Genomic DNA, 17,522 nt, shown 5'->3' with positions numbered 1-17,522 from the left:
AAATTTAAACCAGGCAGCTTGACCCTGATTGATTCCTCAAGGCAATGCCTTGGCCAGTCAGTGAATGGCTGTCACTTATTTTGTTGAGCTGAAACAGGTGCTGCGCGTACACATGTTCTTTCTGTCTGCAAAGAGCAGGGTCCTGTGTATAAATATATGTAGCTTCCAAAACACACAAATGCGCCATGCTGCAAGTCTGACTGATAGTCTTAAATTGGTTGTCAGCGTAATTCTTAGCACACTCAGGGTTATTTAGCATATCTTGTCCAATTGTGGATTCACATCTAATGTTGAACACTGTTTTGAGTTTTGCAAGCACAGGCTGGGGTACAGTCTGTACCTTGCCAGCTGCAAACCGTGGCTTGAGCTTGCTGTTTGATATGATCCGCCAGTCTTTGGGATGCACGACCGACATGCTTTGCGTCACAATGGCACTGAAATAATATAGCACATTACGCATTTGTGCGATAGGCAGAAGGTCTTTTTGGCTCGAGCACCTGGAAGGTCACGGTATCTCAAAGTTTTGAGCAACAGATGAAGCTAGCTGTGTCACGCTGCTACTGTGCAGTAGCAACATGAGTGGTATTTGCCACCAACAGGATGCTGCTGTCAAGCCACAAAACACTCTGCTAGTCACACAAATGAATAATGTGGTGTATGAATTTCAGCATCAGTGAGATGCTAGGTATGTAGGTCGTACGTCCCAAAGACTGGTGGCTCATATCAAACAGCAGTCCCAGCTGCCAATCGCAACGGGCAAGGTACAGACCATACCTAACCAGCCCATGCTTGCATAACTCAAAACAATGTCCAACATTAAATGTGATTCCATGATTGGACAATATTTGCTAAACGATCCTCAGTGTGCAAAGAATTTTGCTGACAACCAGTACCAAGAATTTTGCTGACAACCAATTTAAGGTTGTTAGTCAGGCTCACAGTTGGTGCATCTGCGTGTACTGGAAGCTACATATATCAATACACAGGGCCCTGTTTATGCAGGCAGAAAGTACATGTACACACATTGCGCCTATTTCTGTTAAACAAAATAAGTGATGGCCATTTGCTGACTCATTCCTCAGGGCATTGCTTTGACAAATCAAGGTCAAGCTGCCAGGTTTAAATTTCAAGCAATGCTTGGCAGTTAACTATCAGTTACCATCACTGGTGCACTCTTCATGGCCATGCCTCTACAAAAGTCCATCTGCCAAATAATCAGCACCCTGTTCTCATACAGCAGAAATTGTTGTTTTCACCCTTTTATTGGTATTCTTGCAAAGCGTGCTGATGAGTTCAAGACAAAAAGTTTCAACATGCCGCTTTTTCAGCATTAACAGGTCACTTGTAAGTCACCATATCTCCTCTCCAACTAAAAGAGGGAAATTAATTGTTTCTGCAAATTAATGTTTATGGTATCCATGCTTCAATATAGTTGAAACTTTCTCAGTCATCCTAACAAGATACATATATTATCGAGATCTATAATAAATATATATTTATATATAGCATATATTTTCAAAATCCTTATATTAAATATATAACAATGATCTGCAATGCGAGCAGTGCCATTTGCCCGTAAAATGCATCATTGGTAAACTAGAGGGAAAGAATTTTAAAAATGCAGAAATATAGCTTTATCCAAAAATGTTTACTTCATGCCTCCATGCCAGCACATGAAAATCACGTTGAGGGTATGACAGTTTATGAAAATCTTTAAACCTCCACAAAAAAAGGATAGCAAGTTCTACAGGGTGAACTAAAGTTAGAAACTAACTTCAGCAAAAATGAAGTTAATCAATGAAAAGTCTGTAGTAAAAATATTTGCACTAATATTGATGAAGCGCCAACATCAAAGGAGTATGAAGAATCTGATAATCAACAAAGTAATTTTATCAAACTCCTATTTCTCAAGTCAAAGATATTTAATTATTTTTTGAACTACAAATCTGAATATTAAATCTCAAAGGATCAACTGGATGCTCAAACTTTAGTCAGCTAAATGTTTTATTTGACTAAGATAAAATGAATCTCAAATTTTCCCTAAGACTTTAGCTTGAGGAGATCAACACTTTCATATTTAAAATGATAATTTACAGAATAATTTCAACAGTTACAGCGAGTGCTTAATCAGAGCTAATTCAGCTAGTAACTGGACACGGTATTGGTGAAAAGTCATTGCTTCAACACAAGGGATTAACCACTCAGATACCACTGACTAATTTGTTCATTTGTTGTAGCTCCTTTCATTTCCATAAACAAAAATGTTGCCTACTTGTCTCCAGTGCAATAGCAAATGCTGTTCTAGCTTTTGGTTGGGATAAAAACAAACAGGTTGAGCAAAAATGACAGACAAGTCTGTTTTTAATTAAAAGTCAACTGAAATGATTTTGTGCATGTTTTTGATTTAGTTTACAACTACAGTTAAGGAGATTATGAACATTTCAGTCCCTTTATATCACTGAGAAACTCAGGGACAGAAACCATTTTCCAGCAAATTAAGGTTTAGGCAGACACTCAATTAACAGTAAAATTAATTCACTACAAATTGTTGTAGTCATGTATTTCATAATTGAACATTAACTATAGATACTAAACTGCTCAACAGGTAACTTCTATTTAAAAAATGCATCAAGTTACTTACAGCTAATGTGATTTTGCCTAAGATCTCCTCTGGGATAACATCATCTAATGCACCATATACATATTTGTAGAATTTGTCAAATGAGGTAGACATGAGCTCCATGCATATCCAACAATCACCCTAAAACAGAATCAAGAATTAGTCAATCTTCAGACAATAATTCTCTGTTTTGCTCACAGGGCTGTTATTTTTTGGGTCCAGGAACCAACTAAGGAAAGATATTCCTGCTTGGAGACATACAAGGCAGGTTATCCATTACTATACAACTGCAGCATATTGATCTCTCCAAATAAATGCTAAACATTGAAAATAATGTAGCAGCCTCTTACTGAAGAAATCAGATATTATAATGTCTATCTGGGCCACCTACTTTACTAAATAACTACAGAGAATCAATCTTTCACTTGGAGACAGAACTGGAGTTGGTTAAAGGAGCAGAAAATGTTAGAAGCAATGTAATTAGAAAGGTCCAATAATTGAAGTTTGGTGCTGATGGATCTAATAATTAGAAAAATATCTGGCTAACATACCTAAACTATTACTATTGCCACTGTAAGAGCAGCCTTGCTGATGTTCTACTGCAGTCATTGTTTAATTTGTTTCTGCTTTTAGAGCAGTGCAAGTCATTGTTCACTGCATATTTCACATTGCTGTCAAACTGGGTGAAAGAAGAGAGCTGTTCATTAATGCTAAAATGCAGGTTCACAGCTATGCTAACAGCCAAATGCTGGTGACCTACCTTTCTTGGCTCTTTACAGATATGAAAAACAGGCAGTCTGGCAAACCTTTGCAGTTTAAAACAAGTTGCTTTGATACCAGTTACAGTTGCAAAACAGTCAATGCGAACAATAAACGACCATAACATGGATGTAGACTTACACCTTTAGCCAAATTCTCAAACATTTAGGAATCAGTTATAAAAACAAAAAACTGCGGATGCTGGAAATCCAAAACAAAAACAGAATTACCTGGAAAAACTCAGCAGGTCTGGCAGCATCGGCGGAGATGCTCCGGGACACCCTGGTCCACTCCTCCATCACCCCCTACTTCTCAACCCCCACCTATGGCACCACCCCATGCCCACGCAAAAGATGTAACACCTGCCCCTTCACTTCCTCTCTCCTCACCGTCCAAGGGCCCAAACACTCCTTTCTAGTGAAGCAGCATTTCACTTGCATTTCCCCCAACTTAGTCTACTGCATTTGTTGCTCCCAATGCGGTCTCCTCTACATTGGAGAGACCAAACGTAAACTGGGCGACTGCTTTGCAGAACACCTGTGGTCTGTCCGCAAGAATGACCCAAACCTCCCTGTCTCTTGCCATTTTAACACTCCACCCTGCTCTCTTGCCCACATGTCTGTCCTTGGCTTGATGCATTGTTCCAGTGAAGCCCAACGCAAACTGGAGGAACAGCACCTCATCTTCCGACTAGGCACTTTACAGCCTTCCAAACTGAATATTGAATTCAACAACTTTAGGTCTTGAACTCCCTCCTCCATCCCCTTTCTGTTTCTTCCCCCTTCCTTTTGTTTTTTCCAATAAATTATATAGATTTTTCTTTTCCCACCTATTTCCATTATTTTTAAATATTTTTAAATCTTTTATGCTCCCCCCACCCCCACTAGAGCTATACCTTGAGTGCCCTACCATCCATTCTTAATTAGCACATTCGTTTAGATAATATCACCAACTTCAACACCTATGTGTTCTTTTGATGATCTGCTTCTTTCACTGCTTGCTTGTCCCTACAACCACACCCCCCCCTCCACTTCTCTCCACCCCCCCCAACACACACACACACACACACACACACACACACACACACACACACACACCTTCCTTGGATTCACCTAGTTCTGTTGAAGGGTCATGAGGACTAGGAATCAGTTACCTTTTCAACGCAAAGCTGATACTATTTATGTAAATTCTGATCTAAAAATCAGTTATTGATGTGATTGCTATATTATTCTGAGCCAGTTATACGAGCAGACAAGATACATATCTAGCCTGAACTAAAATCTGTAGGATTACTACTGGGGAGCTAAAAGGTTTGGTGCCCATTTTGCCAAGCTTCTCCATTCTGTCTCCAAGTGATTCTGCACATAGCCCACCATTTCAATTTATATTTCCACTTCAGCCTCAAATCTTTCATCACTGATACAAAGATCCTCAAAAATCAAAAAAAGCATCAGAAATATTATTTTACCTTTCTCCTGGACACTTTGCAACCCAACTGAATGAACACCAACTTTGGTGCTGCTGATGTGGGATTGCGTCCAGGGAAAGAGGTGGGAAGACAGAATGGCATTATGCACACAGACTCTGTGAGAACATTATTCTAGAGGGAGGTAGCAGAAAGGTAGAGAATCTGTCTGTGCTGTTGGCATCAGCCTGCTGTTTGAGACTGATGTATCCGCTGCGATGCCAACATTTCCAGTTCAACGACTTGTACTTATCCAAGTGTTTTAACATGATAAAACATCCCGAAATGTTTCACAAGGGGAGCAAACAAATTATGATACTGAGCACTGAATATAAGGTCGCAGCCTCTAATGGAAGACATCAGATAAGGAGGTATGAAGGCAAATGGCCAAAAGCTTGGCCAAAGGGCTAGGTTTTAAGGAGTGCCTTAAAGGAAGGAGGCACTTTTTTGGGGGGGGGGGGATGCTGAGGGGAGGGAGGCATGGGTATTCCAGGGCTTACAGCCTTAGTGACTGAAGGCACAGCCAAGAATGGTGGATTAGTTAAAATCGGGACACTGAGGTCAGAATTAGGGGTTGGAGAGATTACAGATTTAGGAAGTAATGAGGTCTTGGAAGTGTTTAAAAGCATGGATGAATTTTAAAATCGAGGCATTGTTTAACAGGGAGCCAGTGCAGGTCAGCAAGCAGAGGCTATAAGTGAGCAGGATTTGGTGCTAGTTAGGTCTCATGCAGCAGAGATTTGGAAGACTTCAAGTTTATAGAGGAAAGAATGTAGGAGGCTAATCAGGAGTGGGTTAGAATAGTGAAGTCTAGAGTTAACAAAGGTATGGATGAGGGTTTCAGCAGTGAATGAGCTGCAGCAAGGGCAGAATCAGGCGATGTTACCAAGTTAGAAATAGGTTGTCTTAGTGATTACACAGATGTGTGGCCAAAAGCTTATCGCGGTCAAATATGACACCAAGGTAACAAAAAGCTTGATTCATCCTCGTGCAGTTGCCAGGAAAAGGGATGGAGATGGTGGCTAGGCAGTCAAGTTTCTGGTAGGAACAACAAAAATAGCACTGGTCTTCCCAATATTTAAATGGAAGAATTTTCTGATCAGTGAGTACTGGATTTCGGACAAACAGTCGGACATTGTAAGAGATAGCGCAGGGGTCAAAAGAAATGGATGTTGTCAGCACAGATATGGAAGCTGATACTGCCTTTTCAGGTGATGCTGCCCATGGGCAGCAAGAAGGTGAGAAATAGATTATTTGGGGACACCGGAGGTAACCGGGCAGGAGCAGGAAGAGAAGCCATCGCAGATGATTCTCTGGCTATGATTAGGTGAGAATGGAACCAGATGAGTACAGTCCCGTCCAACTGGATGACAGTGGAGAGGCATTGAAGGAGGATGGTGTGTCAACTGAGTTAAGGGCTACAAGCAGATTGAGAAGGGCAAGTAAGGAGAATTCACCTTTGCCATAGTCACAGGAAATGCAATTTGTGACTTTGACAAGTTGTGTTTCAGTACTGTGGCAGGGTGGAAACCTAACTGGAGGGATTCAAATCCAGAGTTCAGAAAAATATGGACACAAATTGGAAGGTGATTACACATTCGGGGAAAGTAAATTTGGAGATGGAATGGTAGTTTGCAAGGATGGAGGGATCAAGGTTTGGCTTTTTTAAGGTGATGTGATGACGGTAGGTTTGAAGGAGCTGAGGACAGAACCCGAGAGAGAAACGTGAATAGCAGCTAACATGGGAGCCAGGAAAGGAAGCAAAATATTCCGGATGCTGGAAATCTGAGAAACAAACAGAAGGAAAGGCCACAGACCTGAAATGTTAACTCTAGTTCTCTCTCCAAAGATGCTGCCAGACCTGCTGAATATTTTCAGTGTTTTGTTTTTAAGCCAGGAATAGAAGTTGGGTAGTCAGTAGTTTAACAGGAATATAGTCAAAACAGCAGGACCTGGGTCTTATCTCGACAAGAGGATGAGATGAGGTAGGAGAAAAACTAGAGGAAGAGACAGAGTCAGGGCAAGGCCTTAGAGGAAGTTTGGTCTGGTAGTGTAGGGGAAGAGAGGAAAATGGCAGAGGCAGCTGATCATATGCTCATAATCTTGTGACTAAGAAGTCAATGGGCTCTTATTGGAGTAAAGGGCTAAACCAGTTGTTCGTCTTATATGATCAAGTCTGTTTCCCTTGGGTTTTAGGGAATGGAGATGAGGACCTCGGTGGGGAGGGGTGGGGCAACGAGGGAGAGCCTCAGCAGAGGAACAACGATGAGGGAGGACCTCGGCAGGGGGATGGACAGGATGACAGAGCAATGCTTTTAATGGGTATGAGGCAAAGTGGAGATGAGGATATGATCGAGTAGATTGGTAGCTGCAGAACTAGTGTGCTGAATAGACGAGCAAAGATTAGACAATTGAGATTTTGAAAGTGCAGTTTCTGAGTAACCGGGATAGATTTTCCCTGGAGCGGGCCAAGAAGGCAGAAAGGTTTGGTGAGTAATCCAAGGAAGTGATCAGAGATGGATTTTATCTGTGACTGATATTATGGGAGTAGCATGACCACATGAAATGGCAATGTCAAGTGATTGACTGTGAGTATGGATCATGGAGTTTAGGAAGGGAGTAATTAAGGGAGGAGGGAGAACATGATGAATTGAGGTGGAGGTTGAAATCACCTAGGCTGAGAAGTCAGTTGGTGCAGAGATGGTTGGGAGGGAAGCAATGAAGATAGCTCAAGTGAGAAAATTGATATTGTACTTGGATGGCCAGTACAGAACAAGGATTTTAAATGAGAGCCAAAAGCGGTGGAACAAGGGGAAGTGCTCAGAGGGGAAGAAAATGCTAGAGGAGTAGGGACAGACCAAGGTGTGATTTGGTGTTGAGCCACAATGGTTTGTGGTGGATGGCTTAGTCCATTGGGGAGGTTCAGTTTTGGGAAATGTGTTATTACCCCCTCAGCCGGGTTACATCAAAGCTAAGGCAATTCAGCCCAACTACACCTACAAGTTTTCTTTCTCCTTTCCACCCCTGTTTTCTCCATTTTACTCCCTTTTTCTGTGTGGGCCTCTCACTATCGAAGTTATTTGCACATGATTCTGTTATTATCATGCCCTTCTTTTTCTAGCTGAAATGCTCTGGTATTTCAACCTAGCAGTCTGCTGTCTGGCTCTTTTTTCCAAATCTACTACAACCTTCACTTATCTTACAGATCTGAAAACATGAACCTATCTTTTCTTTTTACAGATGCTAACTGGCCTACTGTGGATTTGCAACATTTTCTGTTTTTGCTGGCTAATATTTGAAGTACCAAACAGGAGGACAGTTACTACCACTGAACTTTCCATTGTTTTTAAATTACAATCAGTCTTGACTCTAAACCAAGTTGTATAACATGACTATATATTCTGTACTAGTTTTTCAGTCACTGCACTTAAACGTTCAGCTTGAACATCAATTCAACTGGGCCACACATAACTGAAAAGTGATGGCTTGGCCCCCCAACAGCAACTGCACTTTGATGCTTCAAATAGGTAAAGTAACTTATTCATTTCTCTCACCTCTCTGAAGAGTGCTCCATAAAACTGCACAATATATGGACAGTCACTACTCCTCATTACAACATCCAGGTCCATCAAAAGCTGTTTCTGTTCTTTCTCATCCACCGTTGATCGAATTCGCTGAAAGATGACAATATTATACATTAGAAGAGTTTTGTTACAGTGCAATCTATTTTTAAGTAGCTCCCAGATGCTCTATCTTTGTTCAAACTAAGCATGAATATTTATGAACTTTAGCTTCTGCAGTTTAAACCACATTGTTATGGCTAGAGTTTTAAGTTTATTGAATAAAAACATTTTCAATACTTTTGTATACTTTACTGTCAACTTGTATTGAATGTTTCAAACATTTGTAATTATTCAACCAGACTACAGGGAAATGTCAACTATAAATGTATTAATATTTACACTTAATTGAGGTATTTCAAAGTAATATGCATCCTGGACTTAAAAAACATTTTTGCTCATTTTTTTAAATGAAAAATTATAATTTGCTGGTTTAAACATCATTTTGTGGTCTGCTCTTTACTGCAGTCGCAATGGTAGACACTGAAAAGTAAATTTGAACTAAACCAATAAGCTGCATTTATAGTTTGATGTATTCAGATGACATTTCAAAACTAATATCTCCTAAACACCTTTAAAAAAAACCCTGAACTTACACATAACAAACCAGTTCACACAATCTCTTATGCCGTTAAACAACATGGAGAACTCCTTTAACGGCAAAACAAGTTTATACAACCGATAGTTGAGTCATACATACTGGGCAGGCTCCAGGTTCAAAAGCTGGTGTTTGTGGAGTTAACTGATCTGTTGCTTTTTGCTATTGGACATATGTCTGCGATGGGACAATCAACTGACGATGCCGGGTCTTGCAAAGAAACAAGTTGTCTTCCCAGATGCTACTGATAGCAAGTCATAGAATGTTTAGTTTAAGCTGTAGCAGTGAGACCTGTGCTGCGTCTTTGGTCATCATAAAAAGTAGTTCAAGTCTGAGTAGTATGAGGGCAATACAATTAAGTGTAGGCGCATGGCGACACTTAGTGACAGAAAACAACCAGCACCTGTGGAACCACACCACAGCAAGTAATCAACGTTTTTCCACTGTCCAAGATGCACACTAATGCCACTAGTTCCTAAAGGGCAAGTCTAAAACAGCCAGCTAAAAATCAAAATTGAAGCATCTAAGGGCACGCTAAAAGCATTACTTGAGAGACTTGCTAAAAACTCTAATTATGATATTACTAACAAATCCAATTAAAAAATCCTGGGGAAGCTTCTTTCCTCAGACAGTGGATAGAATGTGTATTTGTTACCACATGGAATAGTTGAGGCAAATAGCACAAATGCCTGAAGGGGAAAGGTAGCTAATAACATGCAGAGAAAGGAATGGATGAGTATGTAGATATATTAGATGAAGTAGGGTGGGAAAATGTCTGTAAGGAGCAAAAACACAAGCATAGGCAATTGGGCCAAATGTCATATTCCCTATGCTGTAAATTTCATGTAAGCATATGTAAATTGTGTCTTCCTATTTTATAGATTTTGGCATTTCCCTGTATTATACCTCTGGTTGAATAATTCCAAATGTTTGAAACATTCAATACAAGTTGACAGTAAAGCATACAAAAGTACTGAAAATGTTTTTTTATTAAGCAAGTCCTGGCTATTTTACATTTAGCCCCCAAAACTTGATGGCACAAGCACATGACTTGAGCAATGTAAAAGAAAGGAAACCAGTGATACAAATGGACAAATTGATTCATTACAGTATATGATGCAAGACAGGGTGCATATTAGGTATACTGTACAAACAATGAGTCATTGCTTTTCGTAAAAAGATGCCATTTGAATTACAAAAGGTGGTTCTTGCAAAAAAAAAACACAAAGCTTCCACAGTGTGACATTCAATTTCACAGTCACCATTTGAGCTTGGTTTCAAAACCTTATTGGAACATGAAATACATGAGACCATTAAATGCTAATTCATGTGTATTAATTGTCTAGTTTTCACTAGAGTGAATCAGAGTAGAAACAGAGGGTATAAGCGCAAAGCAAAAATACACTAATCAGAGATGATCTACTACTTCCTATAAAGTACTAAAGCTCTTGTTTTTTTTTATTATTCCTTCTCGGGATGCAGGCTTTGCTGGCTGGGTCAGTGTTTATTGCCCATCCCTAGTTGCCCTTGAGAAGGTGGGTGAGCTGCCTTCTTGAACCGCTGCTGTCCGTGTGGTGTAGGTACACCCACAGTGCTGTTAGGAAGGGAGTTCCAGGATTTTGACCCTGCGACAGTGAACGAACGGCGATATATTTCCAAGTCAGAATGGTGAGGGGCTTGGTAGTGTTTCTATCTATCTGCTGCCCTTGTCCTTCTAGATGGTAGGGTTTGGAAGGTGCTGCCGAAGGAGCCATGGTGAATTCCTGAAGTGCATCTCATAGAAGGTACACACTGCTGCTACTGTGCGTCAGTGGTGGAGGGAGTGAATGTTTGTGCATGTGGTGCCAAACAAGCGGGCCGCTTTGTCCTGGATGGTGTCAAGCTTCTTCAGTGTTGTGGGAGCTGCACTCATCCAGGCAATTGGATGGGTTGTGCCTTGTAGATGGTGGACAGGCTTTGGGGAGTCAGGAGGTGAGTTACTTTCACATGATTCTTAGCCTCTGACCTGTTCATGTAGCCACAGCATTTATATGGCTAGTCCAGTTAAGTTTCTGGTCAAAGGTAACCCTCAGGATGTTGATAGTGGGGGAATTCAGTAATGGCAATGTCAATGAACATCAAGGGGCAATGGTTGGATTCTCTCTTGTTGGAGATGGTCTTTGCCTGACACTTGTGTGGCGTGAATGTTACTTGCCACTTGTCAGCCCAAGCCTGGATACTGTCCAGGTCTTGCTGCATTTAGACACGGACTGCTTCAGTATCTGAGGAGTCACGAATGGTGCTGAACATTGTGCATTCATCAGCGAACATCCTCAATTCTGACTAAAGCTGCATTCACCTGCTTAAAACACAAAAATTACAAGGGTCAAAGCAGTAATGGTTTCTTTAGTTATAACTAAACTCAAAGTGCAGAAACAAGTTAAGAACTCTCAAATTATAATTTTAGGTGAAATGCCTTTTCCACTCCATAACCACTGGGTTCAAATCAAGTTGTCGCCAATGTGCTCATCCTGGAAAAATGTGTGACGTGTGCTTATTCTAGTGGCTTTAATCAATCAGAAGAGCTTGTGAAGTTCCAACCCAGTTCTTGTGCAGGCAGATCCACACCAAGTTCTCAACCATAAATTGGAACAGATGGTTAGACTTACCTATAAAGGCTATAAAGATAATAAACATAGGAAATGAAAAAATATCTCACTGCTGCAGTAAGGATGCTACTCTGAAATTGAAAGTTAAACTACTGAGATAAAGTGGATGCATGCTACTTGGTAACTGATTATACTCCACAAGATTTGGAACTAGTCCATGCTGACTGCCCAGAACTAGTATACCTAATCACCAAGGCAAACAAGAAAATGGGAATAAAGTAAAAAAATTACTTAATAGCTCTGTGTTCCAAATAAGTTTGTTAGACTTATTATAATTAACATGAGATCCTGTTTAAGATGCATGTCAAGCCAATTTTCACAGAAGTTAGCTTAAAGCTAATGTAATTGCTTACTTTCACAGCCATAACCTGTCCGCTTGGGTTGTGGATCATTTTGTTCACAGAACCATAGGCTCCACGTCCTATTTCCCCAAGGTCCTTTAGATCATCTGCAGTGAAGTCATACAACTGTTCTGGAGAGATTTTCAATTTCCCTGAAGATTCAATGCTGTGAGTCCGCAGCCTTTCTCTGCAACAGGATTTCACAAATGACCATTAGAACAGGAGAAATGGTATATGAATATTCAGTTGCATTTTTCTGATTAGCGTACTTCCTTTACCCTGGCTTCTGTTATTATGCTTTCTGATTTACCTGCAAAATACAAACAGGGTAACAGGCGTGTGCCACAGATATGTAACACCACCTTCTCCTATCTCCGGAAGACACTAAGTCATTTAGACTTTGGTTTCTTGGACAGATACCTGCAGCTACCTCTATCAATGGCATCTTAACAGTAAGTTAGCTATTTCACTAGCAGTCACTGTCACCTAATGTCAACAGAGAAGCTCTTCACAGAAGGATAATAACCAGGAAGCTCTGCATCTTCTGATTGAGTGACATGAGGGTTCAGTGGTATCTTGGCTGAGGCAAGATGATTCATGACGCGACTTTTGATGTTCTACATTGCTCAATATCAGGCCAGTTAACATATTTATCCATTAAACAATCAGCAGAGCTGGTTGAGAACATTTTGTATTAAGGGTACTCGTATGAGGGAATGAACCATAATGTTTTGTATTTTTGGAGTGGAATGGCACTAGCAGTGTCAAAAGATAAAAGCTGCCATATCATTCATGCTGAGTCAAACAGGAGGCCATATCTAAATGCATACTGAAAGCAGACAGAACTAGCAAATAGTCAAATTATCTCTACTAAAAAAACTAAATATACATTTCACAGATTTGACATTGTCTACAATACCCTACCAGTATTCTGAACATTTACCATTCGAATCAGTTTGTGCTACATTGCCAGCTTAAGCAAACTGATCACGGTGGAACAGAATTAAATATTAACACATAGATACTTCAACCCCCTCCAGTATTAATTATCACATAAGAGTTAGGAAAGCTTGGTAATATACTTTGACTAAAGTATAAAAAAGGCAATTATCAAGATGGAGTGTACTGGGAGAAAGTGCTCGTGCATAAAATTAGTTTTTTTCTTGAAGTGAACAATTAGTGTTTCAGCAAGATTCATATAGATAATAGTGTATGAAATGGTTGGAACTTTGGAAATCACATCTCTTTCAAACTATATAGCACAGAATACCAGAACCATTTTTGCTAATATCTTGCATGTTACACAGAAAGAAAACAATCCTTTTGATGAAGCACAAATCATAATAATGAAATTAATTCATGATGAATGGATGCATGCCCCATGGAATTGCAAACAGAATTCCTAAGCTTTTGCTTTAAAAATCCAATTTTCTGTAAGCAATCAAATGGAATATCTTACAGGAGTTTATAGAATCTAGTATTTTCTCAACACTGAAACCATGGGTTTTCACTGCCACTTAAACAATTCAATAAATTCAACATGATTGCAAAAGGCTGCTGACTTGTAAAAAGCAACCCTGAACACAACTTCTAACCAAACTCTAAAAATAGGATTAAATTCAATCTGAAATATTAACATACTGTGCACAGAATTACTTCGATATTAATCACTACTCGCTATTTTATGTAGATGCAATGACAATGACAATCATATGACAGGAGCAAAAAGAACCCATGTACTACCTGCAAGCTTGCATGCATAAAATTATTAATTTCCAACCCTTCAAAACCCATTACAAAATTACATCTTCATAAAAATTATCTAGAATATTTCTGTTTCTGATCCAGTTCCCTCAAATAACAAATTAGGGCTTGCAAGCTCAGTAATTTGATTTATTTTTATTGAGGAAAATTGCCATGGACATCCAGCTACAATTGGGATTGATGGGCCTTTTCCCATGTTATAGATTGAAGAACATGCTAGTCCAAAGGCTTTCAATCAAATACAGTATTTCAGATAAAAAGGATAATCTACACCTATTTATAACAGGCGTTACAATTAGATAAATGTCCTTTCATGAACTGAAGCAAAACTTCCTTTCTGCAACCACATACTGAAGAACCAAGACACACAAACTGTTAGACTGTGTGCTGTGTCAACCACCAAAACTCCAAGGCATTTATCAATGCTAATGAAGTCTCACCATGCGTGAGAAAGGTTTTCATGCAGCTGTCAAAACTTAAAACATATAGAGCAGATCTTTCACACCTCCCAAAATAACTACAGCTCCAGTATTACTGACTTCCCCGGCAGTACTGCTACTGTTTGTTGCATCAGCATGCAATGTCTGTAAACCTGTTCACACAGGCAAGAAAAATATCTACACTGTCTCTCTCAAAGGATGATGGCTCTCACTTAGGTCGTGGAAGGGAATGTGTACCAATTTACAAACATTTTTTCATACAAAGCTATTTTGGCCAGGTTTGAATTGAGCTCCAAATTTAATCATGCACACAAAAATTTCACAGCCTAAAGATTGCTTATTGCCACAATGTAACACAGTCATACTGCATATCTGAATTTTATAAAGTGTCTCAATTTATTTTTTAATACGTGCATCATTGAATTTCATTATTCTCTACAGTGTTGCTGTTTTTTAAAAAGCTATTTCACTCATTAACATCCTGTGCCAAAGACAATCAGCATTGCATTCCCAAAGACCAACAAAATAAGGACATATCATTTTACAAAGTTTAGTACAGTAAATACAAACAGGCTTCATAGAACTTTTATGCTTAGAACGAATTGCTAATATTTGGGCTTGAATACTTCTTTATCGCTTCCAAGGCCCAGACTCCAAACATCTGTCGACTTACAGTCCAACAAAACCTGTTATACAACCCTACTGATATATGTTACTGTCCAATTGCTCATTATTTTTTGCTACCATTAAGGTTTGCTACACTTTTTCCCCTTCAAGACTTCAATGCGGCCTCCCATCAGCCTGCCAGCTGTGAGGTTAGGGAATAAATTTAATGCAATATCGTGCAGTGTTAGTTCTGCCAAGCTTCACTACTTGAAATTTGAACAAGCTGCACTTGGGATCCAAACATCAATCTAAAATTCAACTGATGGAACTATTTTTCACTCCAAGATTGCCAGTCGGTGGGTCAGAGATGGAAAAAAGACAAGCTTAGTGGGCCAAAAAGTCTCTTCCAGTTATTGAACTCACATGACAGCGCCAGTTTAGGTGTAAAGTGCCTTTATCAAGGAATAAAATTACTTCAAAAATTAGACGAAAGGGAAGAAAACATGAGAAGCTTAAGTAAATCTGCCTTTTGCGGAACATGTGCTAGAACAAGGCCTATAAATTTTGAGACTCAGGTTCAAATGTAACCCATACTGCTTGAAGGAAAATTATCTTATTTTGCTGCAAGAGTCCTGTTCCTTCTCAATCCAAATATGAATAGCTACATCTACAGCTTAATTATCCTTAATTTTCTACCTACAAAAGTTCACAAAGGTAGTCAGGGCAAGAACCTGAAGCTCAAATAGTTCTGTACTTCTCTGTTTAGGTTTATGGCACAAAACACAGTAGAGGGAATTTCATTAATATGCTGGACAGGACACAATACTTGATGTTGACATTGTGCAACAAAAGTAGAGATCATAATCCACAGTACTGATATTCCTGACCCCAGCAAGTGAGTTGATAGACATCACAGAAACGTGGCTGCTTTTTGAGAAAGGGTCCGATTTTCACATGTCTCAACACAGTTTAGGAAGAATAAAGTAGATGTGGTGTCCACCTTTGTTAGAAGCAAGCTAATACTGGGAATGGTGACTCTGGCTTCAAGTGGAGCGCATCAAAAATACCCAAGTACTTGGATCTGTGTTACAGAAGCCCAAACAACAGAGCAATGGATGTGTAGCTGTGCAATCTAGTCTCCAAGATTGTCAGTAAAAAAGATGGGGTGGTTTCAATTAGCCACTTATAAGGCAGGCAAACAGGGGATAGGCATTAAGAGTTGAGACACCCCAGAAACTCTGAAGATACAATCAATGATTGCTCCTCAATTCAAAAAGACTAGCATCAGATAGGATGACTTAGCTGAATTGTTCCCAATGAGCCACAATTGGTATCTGACCTCAGAACAGGGGAATACCTTGCTGATTCAGACTACCTCATTGTAAGATATAACATTCTTCAAAAAAGTTAGCTTTTCTTCCCTGGACTCCTCAGTTACTAGAAATGATGTCAACACGTAACATTTATAAGACTAAGGGTGCTGACAAATTATAGATCATAAATTGTCTTGTTTGAATTGGCTGTGTTAACCATGAATGGACCATGAGTTATTGCAGACATTTGTCCAAAAAGGATTTTCTAATTTGTTGCTTCTGCACACAATGACCAAACTAAAAGTTCTTTCTACTGATTTTCGTTTTGTTCAAACAAAATGGTATGAAAATCATGAACCTTAGCCTTTTTTACCTTGGAGTAGTTGAGCAGTTAAATTGGGACCAATTTTCTATGCTACCAAGCTTTACTTCCTCCTGTTCATGAACTCAGTTTGAAATAAGTTTTGCTTCAATTGGATTAAATCTTACTTATTTGTTTGGTCTGTGTGTTTCCTGGATTTCACTACCAAAGGTTTCCAATGGGTGGGCTGATTTCTTAGGCAATCTGAAATTTATTCAAGATTCAAAATATGACAGACTACAGAGGCATGCCTTCCACACAAACACTCATGCCGAAATAATATTGAGACACAATATAAAATAAGGGGTACAATTCTTAAGGGGGTGCAGCAGCAGAGGGACCTGGGTGTATCTGTGCATAGATCATTGAAGATGGCAGGATAGGTGGAGACAGCAGTTAATAAAGCATACAGTATCCTGGGCATTATTAATAGGGGCATAGAGTACAAGTGCAAGAAGGTTATGCTGAACTTACATAAGACACTAGTTAAACCTCAGCTGGAGTATTGCATATAGTTCTGGACGCCATGTTATTTTTCAAGGAGGTGACTAGTTGTGTAGATGAGGGTAGTGCAGTTGATGTAATCTACATGGACTTCAGTAAGGCTTTGACAAGGTCCTGCATGGGAGAAAGGTCAAGGGGTTGAGAACCCATGGGATTCAGGGCAATTTGGATCCAAAATTGGCTTAGTGGCAAGATGCAGAGGGTGATTGAAAGTTGTTTTTGCAACTGGAAGCCTGTGATGAGTGGTGTACCGCAGGGATCGGTACTGAGACCGTTGCTGTTTGTAGTGTACATTAACGATTTAGACGTGAATATAGGGAGGTATGGTCAGTAAGTTCGCAGATGACACAAAAATTGGTGGTGTTGTAAAGGGTGAGCAGGAAAGCCTTAGATTACAGGGCGATATAGTTGGGCTGGTAAGATAGGCAAAGTAGTGGCAAATGGAATTTAATGCTGAGAAGTGAGAGGTGATGCATTTTGGGA

General features: G+C 39.7%; 1 protein-coding gene across 4 annotated transcripts in view; it reads right to left on the bottom strand.

The window, feature by feature from the left end:
- The window catches only part of map2k4a (mitogen-activated protein kinase kinase 4a), a 159,343-nt gene that overhangs the window by 50,820 nt on the left and 91,001 nt on the right, over positions 1-17,522 (bottom strand). For all 4 annotated transcript variants that reach the window (XM_041216864.1, XM_041216865.1, XM_041216866.1 and 1 more), the window contains 3 exons: positions 12,064-12,238; positions 8,399-8,518; positions 2,642-2,761 (listed from right to left, as the gene is read on the bottom strand). In XM_041216864.1, coding sequence (XP_041072798.1) covers positions 2,642-2,761; positions 8,399-8,518; positions 12,064-12,238 — 415 coding nt within the window. The remainder of the gene's footprint in view (positions 1-2,641; positions 2,762-8,398; positions 8,519-12,063; positions 12,239-17,522) is intronic.

The sequence above is a fragment of the Carcharodon carcharias genome, chromosome 22 (genome assembly GCF_017639515.1).
Source record: "Carcharodon carcharias isolate sCarCar2 chromosome 22, sCarCar2.pri, whole genome shotgun sequence".
Classification (NCBI taxonomy): Eukaryota; Metazoa; Chordata; class Chondrichthyes; order Lamniformes; family Lamnidae; genus Carcharodon; species Carcharodon carcharias.
The sequence above is the reverse complement of the archived record's forward strand: the minus strand, read 5'-3'. Positions and strand labels throughout refer to the sequence as shown.